Raw genomic sequence first — 19,458 nt, 5'->3', positions numbered from 1 at the left:
ATCGAATACAGAGTTTTCAAAAAAAAAAAACATTAATTTTTTAGTAAAAAAATATAATCAATAATAGAGCATTCTTCAAATAGTTAGTTATAGTTATATGTGACGGTCAGAAATTAAGAGATGAGAGAAGAGAGAGAGAACACAAGAGATTTATCCTGGTTCGCCTAACCGGCTACGTCCAGTCCCCACACTACGTGTGAGATTATCCACTATAGTATCCTGCTATCAGAAATTTCTGAATAGCACTATAATATGTTGATCACACAAGATCAGCCCGTTACACTCTGTATTATCAACCTCAGCAGGCTTCTACGATTATTGATCACACAAGAAAAGTTCTATCTCAAACTATTAAGCCCAATAGACTTGAGATCTAGTTACAATTTGTATGGTGGTGGGTGTTGGTAGTATATGGAATCTCAAAAGAGATTTTAAAAAGGAATATATTTATATATTTATATGATGTATATGAGGGATATATGATTTGTTGAGATTGGATGTCTTTTTATAATTTAGTTAATATATTTTGTTGAGCGATATTTTGTTATGTTATATGTTGGTATTTACTAGCATAATATATTTGTTAATTGTTATAGATATATATTTGTTATTTGGTGTATTATTATATATTTAGTAGAGAAATATTATTTATTAGAATATGAGGATTATTAGTGTGAGTAAAATTAGAGGTTAGAATAGAAAGAAGAATAAGTTGTTGGGCCTAAATAGATTTGGGAAGAATATTTTAGTATTATAAATAGAGAAGTTTAGGTTAGAAAGAGTTTACCTAAAACCGCTTTTTGGAAAAGAGGAGAACAAGAAAGAAGAGAAGAGAAGAGAAAAGTCAAGAGAAAAGGAGAAGACCTTAGGAAAGAAGAACGCTGCTGCTGATTCAGGAATTAATCTAAGGTGAGGGTGAAACTATCTTGCATTAATATTAAGTTGTTAAATCATTAGATTACATCTAACAAGTTGGGGAGAGTTTGTGAGAATTTGATAATTAGGGTTTTGAGAGAGATTTGATGAATAGATGATGAAAACTTGTTGAATTGATGTATAAATTGTGTACAGACCTTAGATAATCCATAAGATGATTATTGGAAGTAGTTTTGAGGTTAGCACCATGAGATTATGTGAAACTTGAAGAAAATCTGCATTCTGCCCGAATTTTGATATTAAAACTGGTATTGATCGGTGCGAAATTGGTCTTAGGTGTAAACACGAAAGTTGTAGGTATGGATGTTAGCTTTCTAATTCCGTTGGTCTCACGTCAATAGGATTTATAGAACTTGAGTTATGGTCAAATTACTACATGTAGGTCACAGTGAACATTTATGGACTTTCAACACAACTTTTCCGAATTTAAAATGAAAACTGGTATTGATCGGTACAGAATTGGTCTTAGGAGTAAACATACAAGTTTTAGATAATTTTGTTAGCTTTCCAGTGGCTTTGGTTTGACGTGAAAATGATGTTTGGTCTTTGAGTTATGATGAAAATACTACTGGGAGGTCTTAGCGAAATTGTACGGTGACAGCATTCTATGTTTCATGTTTTTGCGTTTTGTTCATATGTTTTGATAATAATACTTATGTGAAATTACATGATGATGCTTATGATTATATTTGATATTAGATGTTGATGCTTATAAATAATGTTTGATGAAATGTGGTGACGTTTGTGATTAATATTGATGCTATGTGATGATTGTTGGAGACTATTATTTGATGTTATATGATGATGTTAAGATTAGTAATTGATATTATATAAAGATGTTTATAATTAGTATTAAGATAGTTTTACGACCAATATAAGAAGATTAATGACACTAGTTAAGGAAGTTTAAGTTGTTAGATATGATTAATGAATTATAAGATGTTTAAGTTATTGAATGTACTTTATATGATTTATATGCTTAATATTATTGTTAGAGAAATCTCACCCCTCTGCTTGGAAATGTTGCTCTTCGTATGGGTAACTTGCAGGTAACCAGGATTAGTTGCGGTCGTGAGTGGACTCCTCACAAGTGTGTCTTAGGTGCTCTGATACGTAACGGGATGGGATTATGTCTTCTATTTCTATTCCTTACGTATTACTTATGGATTTTTATGAATAAATGTTGAACAAGACTTATGAGATTTTTATGATGAGGCCTGCATGTCAAAGACTTTTTATGTTGAATGAACTGATTCCGCTGCGAAGTTTTGAATTACTTATGTTAAATGATTTTGAAGAATAAATTGTTATTTATTCAGTTTATGAATTCTTAAGAAGTGTAGCATTCCGTTTAAAGTTGAATTACTCTGATTTTTAATTATGAAATTTTTACGTTGGGAAAACGGGGTGTTACAGTATCCTGCTATTAGAAACTTCTGAATAGCACTATAATATGTTGATCACACCAGATCAGTCCGTTACACTCTGTATTATCAACCTCAGCAGGCTTCTACGATTCTTGATCACACAAGAAAAGTTCTATCTCAAACTATTAAGTCCAATAGACTTGAGATCTAGTTACAATTTGTATGGTGGTGGGTGTTGGTAGTATATGGAATCTCAAAAGAGATTTTAAAAAGGATCTCACGTAGAGATTTCAAAATAATATCTCAAAGAGATATTTTAAATAATATCCCAACTTGGAGATATTATCATTACAAACTTTCAGGGATATCTAGAAGAAAGATATGTGAAGCTTGCTTTGTTGTACAAACTTTCAGGGATATCTAAGCTTTGAAGAAAGATATGTGAAGCTTGCTTTGTTGTTTGAAGAACTTGAAGAATTATTTCTTTGAGCATTCACGTGAAAGAGAGAAATAAATTCTTGTGTGTAAGCTCTTTTAGAATTTGCCTTGCTATATGCTTGTATTTATAGAGGCTTGATTTGTGATGCTCACTTGAAATGTACATGAACATACAGTTGTGAAGCTTGTACGTGAAAAACAACCCATGTGCTCTTGCTTTTGTTGCTTGATGCACAAGTGTTGCAAAAAATGTGTTATTCCAAGTGAAGAATGTTCTCAAGAACATTCTCTGCTTTCTAGCCTTATGAGACAGCCCACGTGAGGTTGTAATACATCTGTGTATGAGTTGTAATTGACTGTGATTGAATGACATCATCTTTATCCATAATTGTAGTTTCACCAGAATGTTCTCAAGAACATTCTTTCTTTGTAAAACAATTTTGTTATTCTTTCTAGCCATTTGAGACAACCCACGTGAGGTTGTAGTACAGCTGTGTATGAGTTGTAATTGGCTGTGTTTGAATGATAACATCCTTATCCATATTTGTAGTTTCACCAGAATGTTCTCAAGAACATTCTTTCTTTGTAAAACAACTTTGTTTCTTTTTTTTTTATGGCACGTGCTTTTCCATTTCTTTTCTAAGTGCAAAGCCTTTATGTAATCATAAGATATTCTATTTATGTCATGTATCCCAAGTATCTTCTTTTGGTGAGACATAGAGAATATTTTGCTTCTTGAATTTGTTCCAAAAAGTCCAATTATGTCCTTTTGCTTAATTGCTTTGATAAGGACGTTTTTAACTTGTCTTGTGAGCAAAAAACCTTCTTTCTTATGTTAAGAACATTCTCATGAAACGTTTTTCACAAAATTCATTAGTAGATAACAAGTTAAAAAACAAGTATTAAATGTTTGTAATCTTTAAAACATCAAATAAGGATTTTGTCCTCAACACATACATCATCCTAGATCAGAGCCTACTCTAAGACTCTAAAGACCGATCACGAAGATAGCTCCCGATATCCACAAGTGCTCACCAAGCAAGCTATAAAAATCAATCATGCACGTCGTCTACCCATTCATACAAATGGGTAGGTGGTCCACCACAAACAATTGAGGGTTAACTTCACATCAATCATAATCAAATATAAATAATTGAACATGAATCAATTAAATCAAATTCAATTAATTGACAAGAGTATTCACTTCAATATACACATCAACACAACAATCCCAAATATCACAAGTATGTTCCATCAACTGAAGTTTCATCTACTACAAAATTAAGGACATTTTAGTTATTTTGAATAATTTGAAGAGAAAATGAAAATTAAACGATTTATACAAAATTCAAAGGGGAAAAAAAAAATGCTTCTTCGCTCAAACTAAAAATTTATCCCTTTGCGACTCTCCAAACAAGCAAAAACACACTTCATGCTTAAAAGGCGTACCCTTTTTTTTTTTTTTTTTTTCCCTTCACTATAAATACTTCTCAGTAGCAGTCAGTTTCGAGATTCAGCTATCGCTCGCTCATAGCCGAGACGCAAACCGGATCTAACGATTTCATCAATTCAATTATCTCGTGATTTCATCGAATCTTCACCATGGAAGATCCTCTTCTGCGCAACCAAAACGCCGCCGTTCAAGCTCGTACCAAAGCTCAGAATCGCGCCAACGTCCTTCAACTCAAACTGGTATAGATTCATCCTCTTTCCCTCACTTTTCGTTGTTAATTTGACCTAATTTTCTTCATAATTAACGAAACTGTTGTTTTTGTTGATTTTCAATAGTTAGGGTTTATTGTTCGTAACCCTAGATATTAGATTAGTTAATTTTTGTTGATTAATTTGATTTAATTGTAATTGATTTGACGCAGATTGGACAGAGTCATCCAACTGGATTGACTGCGAATTTGTTGAAGCTGTTTGAGCCTAGGCCTCCGTTGGAGTATAAACCTCCACCGGAGAAACGAAAATGTCCTCCGTTAACAGGTGTTTGATTATTGAATTTGTTAGGTTTTTGCGATAATTTATTGTTGATTGATGTTAATTATAGTTAATTATGCAATTAAGCTTTTGTTTATGTTTTTTGTTTAGGGATGGCGCAATTTGTGAGTAAATTTGCTGAACCTGGTGAACCGGAATATTCTCCGCCTGTGCCAGTAGTTGAAACTCCTGTAATGTTCCTATCTTTTAAGACTAATTATGCTGGAATTATTAGTTTTACTTGTGTTATGCATAGTTTCGTAATTGCGTGTTTTTTTTTTTTGCACCGGACATGTCTGTGGCGGGTTTGATTTGATGCAATGAGTTTATTTTTTCGTATATTTTTTATGGACAGAGTTTGAAGTTATTTTATGGGTAAGAATGTAAGATTGGTCTTTTGATGTGATCCATGTTGTGTCTGATTGCTTTTTAGAATATGTCCTTATGAAAACAGTTACGTTAACTAACTATTAGTTTGCAAAAAAATATGTGCTCAGAAGTGTTTTTTTACTGCTAAATTCTGCAGTTAAGTTTTACTCTAATATTGTGCAAGCACAATGTTTAACCGGCTATCTCTGACTCCTTGTGCCTGCATTTTGTATGGTACTAATTCGTTCTTATGAAATATCCGAAATCCGAATAAATGTTTTGTGGTCATGGATAACAAAGAGCTCCACATATTAGTTGAGAATATAATTACTATTGCTTATTCAGTCTTTACCAGATTCCAGTTTCTCTTCAAATTACTTAAACAAGTGGTTATTATAATGTACAGTGGACCGACGTAGCCGCTTCATAGTACATACCGAGTATCTATTGCTTTGCATATAGTTAATGTAGCAATCGGCATATAAAAGCAGTAAAGTAGTTTAAATGTCAAAGCCCTTGTTTCAATAGTGAAGAGTATAATAAAAGCATAATTGCTGATACGTTTTTGTGCACTCAGGCAGAAAGAAGGGCAAGAGTACACAAGTTAAGACTGGAGAAGGGAGCTGCGAAAGCTGCTGAGGAGCTTGAGAAATGTGATGACTCTTAAATATACCGTTTGAAATTTGTTGATTTTTGTGGATTATGTTATCTGAATATTTTTCATCTGTTTTGATGTAGATGATCCACATAATGATCCAAATATATCAGGAGATCCATACAAGACTTTATTTGTGGCCAGACTTGTAAGTTATATTTTCCAATAGAGTAACTACTGTGCTTTTTCATATTGCTTGTCATATCTTATTGATTCCATCTTCCAACAGAGTTATGAGACTACTGAGAGCAGAATCAAAAGGGAGTTTGAGTCATATGGTGCAATCAAACGGGTAGGTATTTTGAATATGTTCAAAAGGGTTCGGTAAGCGTATCATCTATGTGTGATTCAAAACTTACTCTATTTTACTTCTATTTAACATCTTTACAACTTTTGAGCCTTCAAACTGTATTATTTTCAAATTCAACAATTTCCATATACAGTGATGTATCACAGAAAACAAAATACTAGCTGTTTGAGCATAATACTTAAGATCTTTATACCTTTCCTTTTGCCACTGAAGAAAATGTTTTTTTGTGACTTTGAGAGGTTTTCATGACTAACTAACTTATCAGGAAATCAGTCTGCTATGTGTAATATCTATCTCATCCTATCCGAAGTTTCAAGGGTATAGAATATGAACGTTTCTGATTTAATTTTTCAATTTTTAGTGATTTTGAAATGGTAATAATCACTGCTTTTGGTTGCTCCACCAATTTGTTGTTGATTGGTTTTTATTTATTTTCTTTTGTCATTTCCCACTCTGCTCCATTCCACTGTTAATATAATATGGATTGGATATCTTGGGGCTTTGGGTCTCTAGGAATTTTTAACTGCAAGTTTAACATCTTGACACGAGAAATCTAGAAACACTCTTTCTAACACACTCTCTATCAGACTTCTATTGGGTGAAACTCACGTGAGTCTCACCACTTTATGTGGGACCCATTTCCAAAGTGTGTTACTCACATAAATTTCATCCAATAAGGGAGTGGGTATTAGAGGGAGTGTTAGAAAGAGTGTCCATAGCACCCCCGACACAAACACCTGGTAATGGTTTATCATCTTAATATAAGTCCCTGGTAATGGTTGGTTATCTCGATCGACATCCCTGGTAATGGTTGATTCTATAACAATAAAACCCAAATTCCATTCAAGTGCTTCCTCCTGCATGGTATTTTAGTTGGGAAGAACAATATGCAAAATTGTGCCTTTGGCCTTGTTTTCGATCAAGGAGACTGACAACTTCTGTTCTTTTCCTGCACTGGGTAAAATATGTTGGGAGTATTTCAATCTCTTCCCTTTTTTATTAAATTCTTAGTTAGACTACATTTGATGTTGCTATAACTTTATTTTTGGCTTTAAAGGCTATCAAAACAAAATCAGCCGTTGAGAAGATGTTATGGTATTTTCTATATTACCCATAGTTGTTTCCATTTTATCAATTTTAAAAAATTAATATCCCTGGTAAGGGGACACTAGTCAACACCTGGTTAATTGGGCCAAATACATCAGTTTTTCTGCAACTATTGCCGGTGGTGATGCATCTCACGATGGGAGCTGTATGATTTAAAGGTGAGCACGGCTAATTAGGCATAGAGCCTGTCTGCCGTGCCATTTAGGATATTAGTGTTAGTATTTTATTTTGGTTGCATTTTATTGGTTCTGAAGTGAGAATATGAGAGAGCATCTTGTGTTATTTTCTTTTGAGCTGATTACCAGAATTTTCTCTTCTGACTATGCTTTTTTTTCCATTTTCTTATGATTTAGGTTCGGCTGGTTACTGATACTGAGTCAAATAAGCCCAGGGGTTACGCATTCATTGAATACCTGCACACAAGAGACATGAAAGGTTGGTAGTGATTTTTAGTAACATATGTCTGATTATTACTATATATACTTCTATAACATTTTGCTTAAGTCATATTTTTCGTTAATTATGCAGCTGCTTATAAACAAGCTGATGGTAGGAAAATTGAGGGTAGAAGGGTGCTTGTGGATGTTGAACGTGGGAGAACTGTTCCAAACTGGCGACCCCGCCGTCTAGGTGGTGGGCTTGGTACTACTAGAGTGGGGGGTGATGAAGTTAATCAGCGACATTCAGGAAGGTAATTATTATTACTATTTTTTTTATAGGATTTCATTCTCAGTTGTATTGACACTTCAAATTGACGGCGGGTTTGTTGTTCGACACCGACACTGCTTACATTAAATTAATTCATTTTTCTCAAATTATTACCGGTTAGTGATGTGTTTGTGTCCCTGCTTCATAAATTTCTTTTATTACTTATTTTAAACCTGAGGTAGAATTACAACTAGATTTGAAAACCGAAAACATTATGTTATGACCTTGTTCTATGATATGCATATTTATGTGTTGTAATTGACTGTGAATTTGAGATGTTTGCAACAATTGTTTCCTCTCCTGGGTGGACCTGGCAATTGTATGGTTCTGCTGTTTGGAATTTAGTGAACATCTATCAAGTTTACTGTACATGTAAATTTGTCCCTTGGGAAAATATGCTCATCTGTTGGAAATATCTGGCACATACCCGTCTATCTCTCCTCCAAACCCAACCATCCTACTCTAAATTCCAAAGCAGTAAAATTGCTCTGAATTAGAAACTTTTTTGCATCAAGATTTTTTTGCATTTAACATTTTTGGTTCATTATGGCACTGGTTTGCTCAACTCATGAGCAGCACCCTAAATTCAAATTTTTATATTCTGAATATGTCTTGTCGAATGTTGTTGGTAATTAATTTGTTGGATGCTTCCTCTGTAACATCGAGGCGAAATTCTGATATGTCCTGATTTATTCAGGGAGCAACAGCAATCAGGACCTTCTCGTTCCGAAGAACCCAGAGTACGGGAGGATCGACATGCTGATCGGTAATAATTTGTGTTTCTGCTTCAATTTAACTAGCTAGTTGGTTTTGATATTTAACAAGTTTGCTGATCATTCAATGGTTTCTTGACAATAGTTGATTTTGAAACAAATTTTGACTGCTGCTGGCTAAAATCATTGTAGGGACAGAGAGAAGTCACGTGAAAGAGGTAAGGACAGAGATAGAGAACGAGAGCTATCACGTGAACGATCTAGCGATAAGGCTAGGGATCGGGATCGTGATCGTGATCATAGAGAGGATAGGCACCACAGAGACCGAGACCGGGATAGGAATAGGGACAGGGACCGAGGTAAGGAAAGGGACAGAGAAAGAGACCGCGGACGTGATCGAGAGAGAGGACGTGATCGCGATCGTGGTCGGGAACGTGACCGTGACAGAGAGAGGGATCATGAACGGGATGTAGAACATGATCGTTATCGTGAAAAGGACAAGGATTATGAAGTTGGGGAAACTGATCGGGGACGATCTCATGATAGGGGTACTGATTATGATCATGTTGGATCTAAACATGAGAAGGAACCTCATGGTGAAATAGAGCGGGACTATGAACCTGATGATCACCGTGGGCGGTACAAAGAACCTGGGCATGGACATAGGCATGCAGATCCTGAACATGATCCTGATCACTATAACCATTATGAGCATCAGAGAGGACGGGGGCAGTATGATGAAGGAGATGACCGTGGTGATTACAATCAATATCCTGATCATGCTAAGATGGAAGATGACCATCACACTGAACGAGCAAAATCTAAATCGCGTGATAGGGACAGAAACCGTGATAAGGACCATGATTATCGTCGCTCAGAGAGGTCTCATTCTCGAGAATATGATTACTAGGAACTTGAGCAAAATACTTCTTTAATTTCTCTGGTAAGATTCATGGTGTTCGTTTTTGTACTCTATTTGCTTATTGTTAATTCTGTCATTCTGGCTTATATATTATAGATTGGTTCTTGGTAGCTATTAATGGATTCAGGCATGGAGCAATCAAAAGCACACCAAAAGAACTTATTGCTCAACTATCCATATGTACTTGCGGTTTTTCATGTTTGATGTTGAAAGTTTGCTACTGCAGCTTTGGTGATCTCAGTTTCTCAGTATGGTCGTGGACTGCTAATGTTGTTTGTGTTTTTCTTGAAGATATTTTATGAAACAATTTTTTTTTCTTCAGATTTTGTGGGAATTATTGTCTGGAATTTACTTTATCTTTTGTCTATTGATGTGTTTGGAACTACATGAGTTTGTTAAGTGTTGCTATATTAAGAAGTTAGATTACTAGACCCTTTATTAGATGTTGAGTAATGGTCTGTCGTCATAATTTTTCTTAAACTGGAAAGTGATTGACAGAAAAGGTTAAGTTTTCAAGATTTTTTTTGCAATGGGTCATTCCTTCGTGAGTGCCAATTTTTGCCTTTCCATTTCTATTTACATTTGTTTTGAGTTAGGTAGTAGTGTTGTTCTTGCTTAAAAGGCCGAGCATAATGCCTTCTCAAACATTTTGTAAAACAAGAGTTTTAATATGAATATATGCTTTCCTGAAAGCATCACATGTGCCATTGTGTATGTTTTAAAAGCTTGTAAAAAACACTCGGCATTTAAAATTATCATCCACCAAAAGCGTAAAGTTCTGTTTAAACATGAAATGATGCTTTTTCAATGACTTTTATTTTATGTAAAAAAGAAAAATGACTTCAATTATGTCGCACCATTTCATTCGTGCTGTATTTTTATATTATGGAGAAGTATTAACAGCACATTTTAAACAAAATGATTAAATTATGTAGATTTTATATAATAATTTCAGTGGAATTTTCAACAAAATGAAGGTGTTGAGAGGAGTATATTAAAGAGTGTTGGTAGAATAATTCTACTATTATTTGATGGAGGAATTGCAAGCCAATTTCTGGTTGTGTAAGGACAGGTTTGCATGCAAGTAACGTGGTAAGCCAAACTAAGAAGTCAATGTTTTTAGAGTTTTAATACTCCCTCCGTCCCATATTACTTGACCTAGTTGACTCTGTCACGTATGCCAATGCACAATTTTAAACTTAAATTTCTTTAATAATCTAGTAGAAAAAATTACGAAAATTTGATATTTTGAAAATATTAATCGAGACGAATCTAACATTTATATGCTATATTTTGTTTTTATATATTAGTAGAAAAATAGAGTCAAAGCATGGTACATGAGTAGTGCAAATATTCTAAATAGGTCAAGTAATATGGGACGGAGGGAGTACTTATATTGACTCTACTTACATTAATTATGGAACCAAATACATTAATTAACTAGATTCATTGCAGCTTGCACTAAGCGACAGAGAGAGGAGTGGTGATGTGAATGCGAGTGAGTGATTAAATGGCATGAGAAAATGCAAACAAAATGAAATTACCGTGAAGTTTCGATGTGGTATTGGATTAGCAAGGACGTATGTACGGTTATCTATCTCTTCGAAAGAAAGCTAGAACATGAAGCTTGGTGTCTAAGTGCTTCCAAATGTTTCTAACATGAAGCTTCCTAGAAACAACTCATAGGCTTGTTACTCGAGCTAGATGTATTAGGCTTGCTATATTTGTCCTTTTTGTTTGCTGGTTTTCTCATCCGGATAATTCATTGCTGAGTGACGGTGTTGTGCTTGTTTGCCCTTTTCTCATTCTGTTAACATTCTATACTCTTCATATTGTGAACAAAGTAATTTACTGTGGTGAGTTTGACAAAATTACGGTAAAAACTACTAATTTTGTTAAAACTACACACCTAAAGCTTCGTCAATATTTGTGAAGATAACTACAATGATATATATTAAAAAAAAAACTAAAATGAGATATAATTTAATGAATGTGGAAAATAAATCAATTTAATTTATATGGACAATCGGTGTACATTTCAAGATGTAAATATTTAGGAAGATGTTTTAGGAACAAGCATATTAAAGTTGCATCATAACACTATAGTTTTACACGGGCGAATGGCTGTATAGTCATGGGGTAGCATTGGCTACCCCAAAAGGAAAAAAAAACTTGAATAATTAACATAGTTTAATTATTTTTTGGCTACTCCAAACAATTTTGTTAGTTCAAAGAGAGATGATATTAAAATAATATTGATAATCTATTTGGTTTAGTGTCTATTATGGATAAATTTGACTTCTTAAAACTCCATACAACTCAACTTGTATAAATAACCATTGTTAGATTTTATTTTCTTTGTTGTCGTTTTATTAAATATATGTAAAAATTATTGTGAATTTATTTTACTTGTTGATTAAGTTTAATAAATTAGTTTTTAAAATATATTTTATTTCTTCTTTATGTTTGGCCCCCTCGTAAAAATTGTGGTAGCTTCGCCGCTGGTTTTACACTATCGTTTAGGAGTAAAAACTGCGGTATTCTAGACTTGAATCAAAATCACAATTGACGTTTAAAATTTCTTATATTAAAATTAGGTAACGAAAATGTTCATTATTATTTTAGCAAAATCACATTTGTGGTCTTTTAAGTTTGACCATTTTCATGGATTAGTCCTTCAATATTATTATTATTATTATTATTATTTTTTTTGCAAATTGATAATTTATGTTACATTTTGCTTGCAAGGTTAATATTTTAGTTAAGCTCATGTTGCATTCATGTCACATTTTGTGACTGAACTAAAACTTTTATTCCTCAACTAGAGGTGAACAACATTTATATGTTTATTCATTATGTCTCACACTAAAGATGAATACTTTCTGTTTTGGATTCATAAATTCGAACCAGTGCAAAATATTAGGTACTCTAGTTTTAAGGATTTTGGATTTAGAAATTTAGAGTTAAAGAAACAGAAGAGAGAAGAGAACTAAAATGGACAAATCTTAGAAGTTTACGTGAATTTTCTCAATATTAAGATGTCACACATGTTTTTTTTGCTAACAAAACTTGTTAGATATTTTAACAACGCAAACATAATGAAATATATAAAAGAATATGATTCGATAAAATGAAAAATTAACGAACCAATCCAAAATGAACTCAAACGTAATTTTGCCTATTATTTAAGCAACTGGACACACCAGTCCAGGGTCAAAGTTCTGGAGCCTTCAATTGATTCAAAACTATTAACATGTACGAAGAATACTTGTAACACTTTATCCATTAGCCATGTATATTTAAATAAAAGGAAACATCTTGATTTGCAAAATGTCAAACCATATGTTGCTAATGGTTTACAAGTACATATGCAATAATACACTACCAGTAAATACCTCGAAGAGAATCTTTTGAAATCGATGTTTATAATAAAACTTGGGGGTTTGGAAACAGGAATGAGATATAGAGAAAATGTGTCTTTACTATATATAAATATATAAAATGTGTCTTTCTTCTTTCAAACATATATTCCTAGAATAACCAGCATTTTGAAAAAGTAGTAGAGTTCCAAAAAACAAAAAAAACAAAAACATCTATACTAGATTCCTATATTGTTTCAAACCGTTCATACATGGCTTTTGAAGTTCAAAAGAAGGCGATATCAAGAGAAGCATCAACAATTATATGGCTAGTCTCGTGGAGTCTTATTATGATCTATCATGTTAGTTTAGCCGAAAGAGTTTTGGAAGACGAAAAACCAGAAATTGTTGTCATGAAAAAAAGAAGTTTCTTCTGGTATAGTGGAGAGTCTTCCTATGAACGTGTTTGGCCTGTGAGTTTATCAAACATTTTGATACTTTATGTTATGTTTTTGGTTGTTTATTACCTCATTTATAATATTGACATGATGTTATGAAATTGGTGATGATGCATTGTAATGGTTTTGTTGAGCAGGAAATGAAGTTTGGTTGGAGAATTGTCGTAGGTTCTATTGTTGGATTTTTTGGAGCAGCATTGGGAAGTGTAGGAGGAGTAGGAGGTGGAGGAATTTTTATCCCTATGCTTACTTTGATCATTGGTTTTGATCCAAAGTCTTCTACAGCCCTCTCTAAGTGTTAGTATATTTCTATATTTTAATTATTCATTCATGTTATATATATAGTCGATGTTTGGATTTACGATTCAATTATCTCTCTCGCGTCTCAAATACAGTTTTGGACCTGAAATTGGTGAAGCTACAAATAGTAGCATGTGGTTGGCCGCGGTTCGGAAACTATATGAACTAGCTCTGAACGCGGTTCCAAATAAACATACCAATACATATGTATTCTTTCTGATTTCTTATTGCTATTGCAGGCATGATTACAGGAGCAGCTGGGTCAACAGTGTATTACAATCTGAGGCTTAGACACCCTACACTAGACATGCCACTTATAGATTATGATCTTGCTTTGCTCTTCCAGCCTATGCTAATGCTAGGAATTAGCATTGGTGTTGCATTTAATGTCATATTTGCTGATTGGATGGTTACTATTTTGCTTATCATTCTGTTCATCGGTAATAATCATTATCTGTTTAGCATAATTGCTCTTGGGAAAGTGCTCTTCTGTTTGTGTTTTTTGGGAAAGAAGCACATGGTTTTCAAATAGATTCATATATATATTTTGGCACGATGTTTTCTTTTATCTTGAAAGAAATTTCTTGAAAAGTAAACTCTCTTTTTGCAGCCAACATATTGCATTTGGTTATTGTATTTTTTCCGAATTGGGATTGCCTAAGCAATCCAACGCATTTACACAATCAACACATCAGTGACCGACAAATTGAGATCAGACGGTCTAGATTTCAAGTTCAATATTTTAGATATTAAAAAAAGAGAAATGATATTTTGACAACCACTTTTTGACAACTTTTGGACAACTTTCTCTCTCATACTCACATGATATTGTTATCCTCTCTCTTCCTTTTTCTCTCTCCATTGTTTTTGACCAATAAGAAGTGAGAAAAACAAGGTTGTCAACAAAGTTGTCATCAAATGGATGTCAAAATATCATTACTCTTAAAAAAACATCACAATATACATTAAAATCTAGACAGTTTGATGTCGGTCCAACGACCACCTATATGCTGATTGCGTGATGCGTGTGAGATTACAAACTGCATGCAATCCAAATTCAATTTTTTCAAGAACTAATATCCAGTTGATGCAACATATGGTGATAGGTACATCCACTAAAGCTTTAGTCAAAGGCATCGATACATGGAAAAAGGAAACAATTATGAAAAAGGTAAACTTATATAGTTACAAATTATTTTTTTTAGTTGAGTCTCTATTGCCTTCTACTTTATAGTAAGAGTACTATGCTACTGAACTTTCAGGAAGCCTTTGAGGAAGCAGCCCAAATGTTGGAATCAGGTTCTACTCCTGATTGTAAGTGCCTACAAACTTCCAGTTATTACATGTAGATGGCTATTTGATATTGCATATGCTTATCAAACTTTGATGTTAATTAACACAAATAAGAGAGGAATAGTTCTTAATTTAACATTTGGAAGATGTAGTAAATTTTTTTCAATATTATTGTTGAAATACTAATGCTGTTGCCCCTTATATCAGATGCTTCTGAAGAAGACTACAAGTCACTACCAGCTGATCTACAAGATGAAGAGGTAATTATTTCCAAGGGTTTTCCAGATCATTCTTTATAGAGAGTTCATTGAGGTTTTACTTAGCTTTATACAATATGTTAAATTCTTGTGTGCAGGTCCCTTTACTTGACAACATTCACTGGAAGGAGTTATCAGTTCTTATGTATGTTTGGGTGGCTTTTCTCATTGTTCAAATTCTTAAGGTAGTTAATATTTGGTTTTTTCTCTGATTCATTAGTTATAAACAATCATCTTGTGTGTTTTTAACTGAATATGCACTTTCTATGTATTTCAATGCAGACTTACAGCAAAACTTGTTCCATAGAGTATTGGCTTCTTAATTCCTTGCAGGTAAATATTATATATATTTGGATACTAATACACATGATATGTATTTAGCTTTGAAGTCTAGTTGTATAACTTCATAGATTGGTAAAGTTAACAAACCTGTTAAAAGACCAAAAATTGTGATATAGTAGTATACATAAAGGTTTATCCTACATAGGAACATTTGTATTAAAAAAATGCTTAATTTTGATACGCCTGATGTAAAAAAATTTACACCGTCAACAAATCACAATTAATTATATGTGACTTTAGAAGTAGTTATGATTAAAGTTAATTTTAATAAGAGAAATGTTAACCGGTGCCCCGGAACACCGATTAAGAATACTAAAAAAGGAAGTTATATAATAGTTATTGAATTGAAATGAAAATTGTGTAATCAATTCATAAAAAGTCAAAAAAGCGTCATTTTTAATTTATAACTTGCTTTTTTGGTATCCTTAACCAGTGCCCAGGGACACCGGTTAGCATGACACTTTTTTAATAATATGATAATTATGATTGATTGACAATGTAAAAAATATTTACGATTACAATGTATATGAATTAAATCCTTAAAAAAAGGCTTAAATATGAATTTCGTCCCTGTAATATAGGCGTGTTTTGATTTTCGTCCCTGTAAAAAAAAAAGTTTGAATTACGTCCCTGTAAATTTTTTTTTGTTTGAAAATGGTCCCTGGGCCCACTGTTCAGCTGAGTTGGCAAGGGTTTGGCCACGTGGCAGTTGCTGACTGTGCAACTTTTGCCACGTGGCGCTGGCGTGGCGTGCCACATAATTAAAAAATAAAAAATAAAAATAAAATTCTGAAAATTATTTATTTAAATTTAAAAAATCTGAAAATAAATTTAAAAATCATAAAAAATTTCCAAAAAAAATCTAAAAATAATAAAAAATTTTCGAAAAATCCCAAAATAAATTTAAAAATCATAAAAAATTTTGAAAAAAATCTGAAAATTATAAAAAATTTCCGAAAAATCTGAAAATAAATTTAAAAATCATAAAAAAATTTCGAAAAATAGATATTTTAATTTGAAAATTATATATTAAATTTTTTTCGAAAAACATAATTTCAGAAAAATATAATATATATTCTGAAATTAATATATTATATTCAGTTTTTTCGAAAAATTTCAGAATATATATATTAATTTCAGAAAAAAATCAGAAAATATATTTCATAATTTCAGAAAAAATTTCCGAAAAAAAATTTATTTTAATATTTCAGAAAAAAAATTATGAAAAATTTTATTTTAATATTTCGGAAAAAATTTATAATTTTTAAATTTTTTTTGAAAATTTAAAAAAATTTCGAAAATTTATAATTTATTTTTTCGGAATTTTTAATTTATAAAAAATTTTAAAATTTTTTTGGGAAAAAATTAATTCTTATCTACAACATTCTTCGAAAATTTTCACATTTTTTTAAATTTTTCGGAAATTTTTTTCACATTCTTCGAAAATTTTTCGAAATTTAAATTTAAAAATCTGAAAAATCCGAAATATTTTTAAATTTTCGAAAATTTCAATTTTTTTAAAATAATCATGCGGTAAGGCGCAACATTAAGAAAGACTAATGGGGCAAGAAAGATGTAGCAGAAGTCTGACAGGAAACTTTTTTCGTATAACCCCCTTCTACTTGTTTAATTAACTGAATATGCGGGGAAAATGATAAATAACAAGCCTTTTAAAGTAAAAATTGTCATATTCATATATGTATAATGTTATCATAATCATATATAGATCAACTTTGCTGGCATGACACACAAGTTTTCGAATTTTTTTAAGTTTTCAAAATTAAAAATTATAAATTTTAAAAATTTTAAAATTTTTGAAATCTTTTTATGATTTTTAAATTTATTTTCAGATTTTTTGGAAATTTTTTATAATTTTCAGATTTTTTTCGGAAATTTTTTATGATTTTTAAATTTATTTTCAGATTTTTCGGAAATTTTTTATAATTTTCAGAATTTTTTCGGTAATTTTTTATGATTTTTAAAATTATTTTCATATTTTTTAATTTTAAAAACAATTTTCAGAATTTTTAAAATATTTTTTAAAATTTAATATTATGTGGCACGCCACGTCAGTGCCACGTGGCAAAAGTTGCACAGTCAGCAACTGCCACGTGGCGAATGCCATGCCACATCAGCGCTACAGTGGGCCCAGGGACCATTTTCAAACAAAAAAAAATTTACATGGACGTAATTCAAACTTTTTTTTTTACAGGGACGAAAATCAAAACACGCCTATATTACAGGGACGAAATTCATATTTAAGCCTTAAAAAAATTTATGGTTTTTGAACTAAAATACATATCTTGATTGGAGCTGACATAAAACTATTTCTATGCAAGGTCTAACTGAAATTTGGTGTGCTATTTATCAATTTAAGGTGCCTATTGCAATTTCTGTTACACTTTTTGAAGCCATATGCTTATGCAAAGGAACTAGAGTAATTGCATCAAGGGGAAAGGAAATCACTTGGAAGTTTCATAAGATCTGTCTTTACTGCTTCTGTGGAATAATAGCTGGTATGGTTAGTGGTTTGCTTGGTCTAGGAGGTGGCTTCATTTTGGGACCATTGTTTTTGGAATTGGGAATTCCTCCTCAGGTACAAACTCATTCATTCTTTCTCATTTACTAATATTTATTAGTTTATACGTGAATATATAACTCAATCGAATATATTAATGAGGTCTCGGTTTAATGGTAAGAGTCTGACTTTGTAATTTCAAGAGACATATTTTAAATTTCCTCGAAACAGTTGTAAAATAATCATCAGTGTCACTTTAGTTAATAATTTCTCCCTTTCAGTTTTTTTTAAGATATAACTTTGATGAATATTTTTGAATGTGGTAGGTTGCTAGTGCTACATCAACTTTTTCTATGGTTTTCTCTTCCTCCATGTCAGTGGTACAATATTATCATCTAGATCGCTTCCCAGTACCCTATGGTAAGAAACAATATATAAGTGAATGTAGATATGATGATATTGGACAAACACTATTTTGTAAAATTGATTTTGTTATAATTGTGTTTGAAGTGAAGTGATTTATGTTATGATGCAGCTTCATACTTAGTATTGATTGCAACCATAGCTGCATTAACCGGCCAACATGTGGTGAGAAAGATAATTGCTATCTTTGGTAGAGCATCTATCATCGTCTTCATATTAGCTTTTACCATTTTTGTGAGCGCAATCAGTTTAGGTACTCTATTATTTTAAGTGTACTTAATTTTTTTCACGTTTGTTTTTACATTTATCCACCCATTTATGATAGAAAGTTTAACCATAAAGTAAGGATAAAATTTATTTTGGAATATTATTCTTAGTAACAATGTCTCATTTTTGGCTATCACAGGTGGGGTGGGAATAGGCAACATGGTTGAGAAGATGGAAAATGAAGAATATATGGGGTTTGACAATCTCTGCCACCATGGAAAAAAATTTGGGGTTTGACAAAATGATCACTTATTTATTTGTCATTTTCATTTAAGTAAAGAAAATATCTTTGTTATTTTTTTCCTTTCTAAATTTTCTACATATTGTTGTGTTCGTTGCAGATTGTGTAACAATGACTGGATTATATTCTTTGCCATCTTAAAATTGTTTTTATGTGTTTTTGTTTGGTTTGTAAAGAATTTTCACTTTATCAGAAGCAACATGTATGCCAATTATGTAACATACCGTTTATGACCATAGTTTGAAGTGCAATATATAACATTCCTACTCATTCTCATGTACAATGAAAATGATGCTTTAATGGGTAAAATTTAACAATGACATGGAATTAAAACTTTTCACACTTAATTACATACTGATATACTAAATGTAATTACCATTTCATAAATTTAGATATACTTGGGCATAACACAAAGCAAGCCATACATTGCTAATCTCAAAACATTTAGTTTTACTTAAGATCTTATACGCCTGTATTTGAAATTCATTAAAA

The 19,458-nt window shown here is 32.1% G+C and overlaps 2 protein-coding genes across 3 annotated transcripts; both read left to right on the top strand.

The window, feature by feature from the left end:
• Positions 1 to 4,256: 4,256 nt before the first annotated feature.
• On the top strand, positions 4,257 to 9,893 carry U1-70K (U1 small nuclear ribonucleoprotein-70K). 2 transcript variants are annotated; one of them, XM_085737851.1, is made up of 11 exons: positions 4,257 to 4,433; positions 4,616 to 4,730; positions 4,836 to 4,915; positions 5,671 to 5,746; positions 5,832 to 5,896; positions 5,978 to 6,040; positions 7,519 to 7,600; positions 7,694 to 7,856; positions 8,571 to 8,639; positions 8,779 to 9,529; positions 9,620 to 9,893. In XM_085737851.1, the coding sequence occupies exons 1-10, from the start codon at positions 4,344 to 4,346 to the stop codon at positions 9,494 to 9,496; spliced, it is 1,521 nt and encodes a 506-aa protein (XP_085593977.1). In that variant the 5' UTR covers positions 4,257 to 4,343; the 3' UTR covers positions 9,497 to 9,529; positions 9,620 to 9,893. The 2 variants fall into 2 exon arrangements, with proteins under 2 accessions (XP_085593977.1, XP_085593979.1); XM_085737853.1 differs by having other exon boundaries at positions 9,605 to 9,893.
• A 3,134-nt stretch (positions 9,894 to 13,027) lies between these two features.
• On the top strand, positions 13,028 to 19,236 carry LOC146900855 (sulfite exporter TauE/SafE family protein 3-like). The gene is made up of 12 exons (XM_085737850.1): positions 13,028 to 13,340; positions 13,463 to 13,622; positions 13,865 to 14,065; positions 14,732 to 14,796; positions 14,888 to 14,939; positions 15,126 to 15,178; positions 15,274 to 15,360; positions 15,458 to 15,508; positions 17,895 to 18,113; positions 18,362 to 18,455; positions 18,571 to 18,711; positions 18,865 to 19,236. The coding sequence occupies exons 1-12, from the start codon at positions 13,140 to 13,142 to the stop codon at positions 18,960 to 18,962; spliced, it is 1,422 nt and encodes a 473-aa protein (XP_085593976.1). The 5' UTR covers positions 13,028 to 13,139; the 3' UTR covers positions 18,963 to 19,236.
• The last annotated feature ends 222 nt before the right edge of the window (positions 19,237 to 19,458 follow it).

The sequence above is a fragment of the Medicago sativa genome, chromosome 8 (assembly GCF_051527215.1).
Source record: "Medicago sativa cultivar Bolivia chromosome 8, Bolivia_mono, whole genome shotgun sequence".
Taxonomy (NCBI): Eukaryota; Viridiplantae; Streptophyta; class Magnoliopsida; order Fabales; family Fabaceae; genus Medicago; species Medicago sativa.
Note: the sequence above shows the minus strand (reverse complement) of the source record. Positions and strands in the feature narration are given on the sequence as shown.

Excerpts from the sequence above, each read along its gene's own strand:
- LOC146900855 (XM_085737850.1), top strand. The coding sequence starts at position 13,140 with ATGGCTTTTGAAGTTCAAAAGAAGGCGATATCAAGAGAAGCATCAACA. Across the intron at positions 18,114-18,361 it reads AATTGGGAATTCCTCCTCAG|GTTGCTAGTGCTACATCAAC; the intron begins GTACAAACTCAT and ends TGAATGTGGTAG. Across the intron at positions 18,456-18,570 it reads TCGCTTCCCAGTACCCTATG|CTTCATACTTAGTATTGATT; the intron begins GTAAGAAACAAT and ends GTTATGATGCAG.
- U1-70K (XM_085737851.1), top strand. The coding sequence starts at position 4,344 with ATGGAAGATCCTCTTCTGCGCAACCAAAACGCCGCCGTTCAAGCTCGT. Across the intron at positions 5,747-5,831 it reads TGCTGAGGAGCTTGAGAAAT|ATGATCCACATAATGATCCA; the intron begins GTGATGACTCTT and ends GTTTTGATGTAG. Across the intron at positions 7,601-7,693 it reads GCACACAAGAGACATGAAAG|CTGCTTATAAACAAGCTGAT; the intron begins GTTGGTAGTGAT and ends TTAATTATGCAG.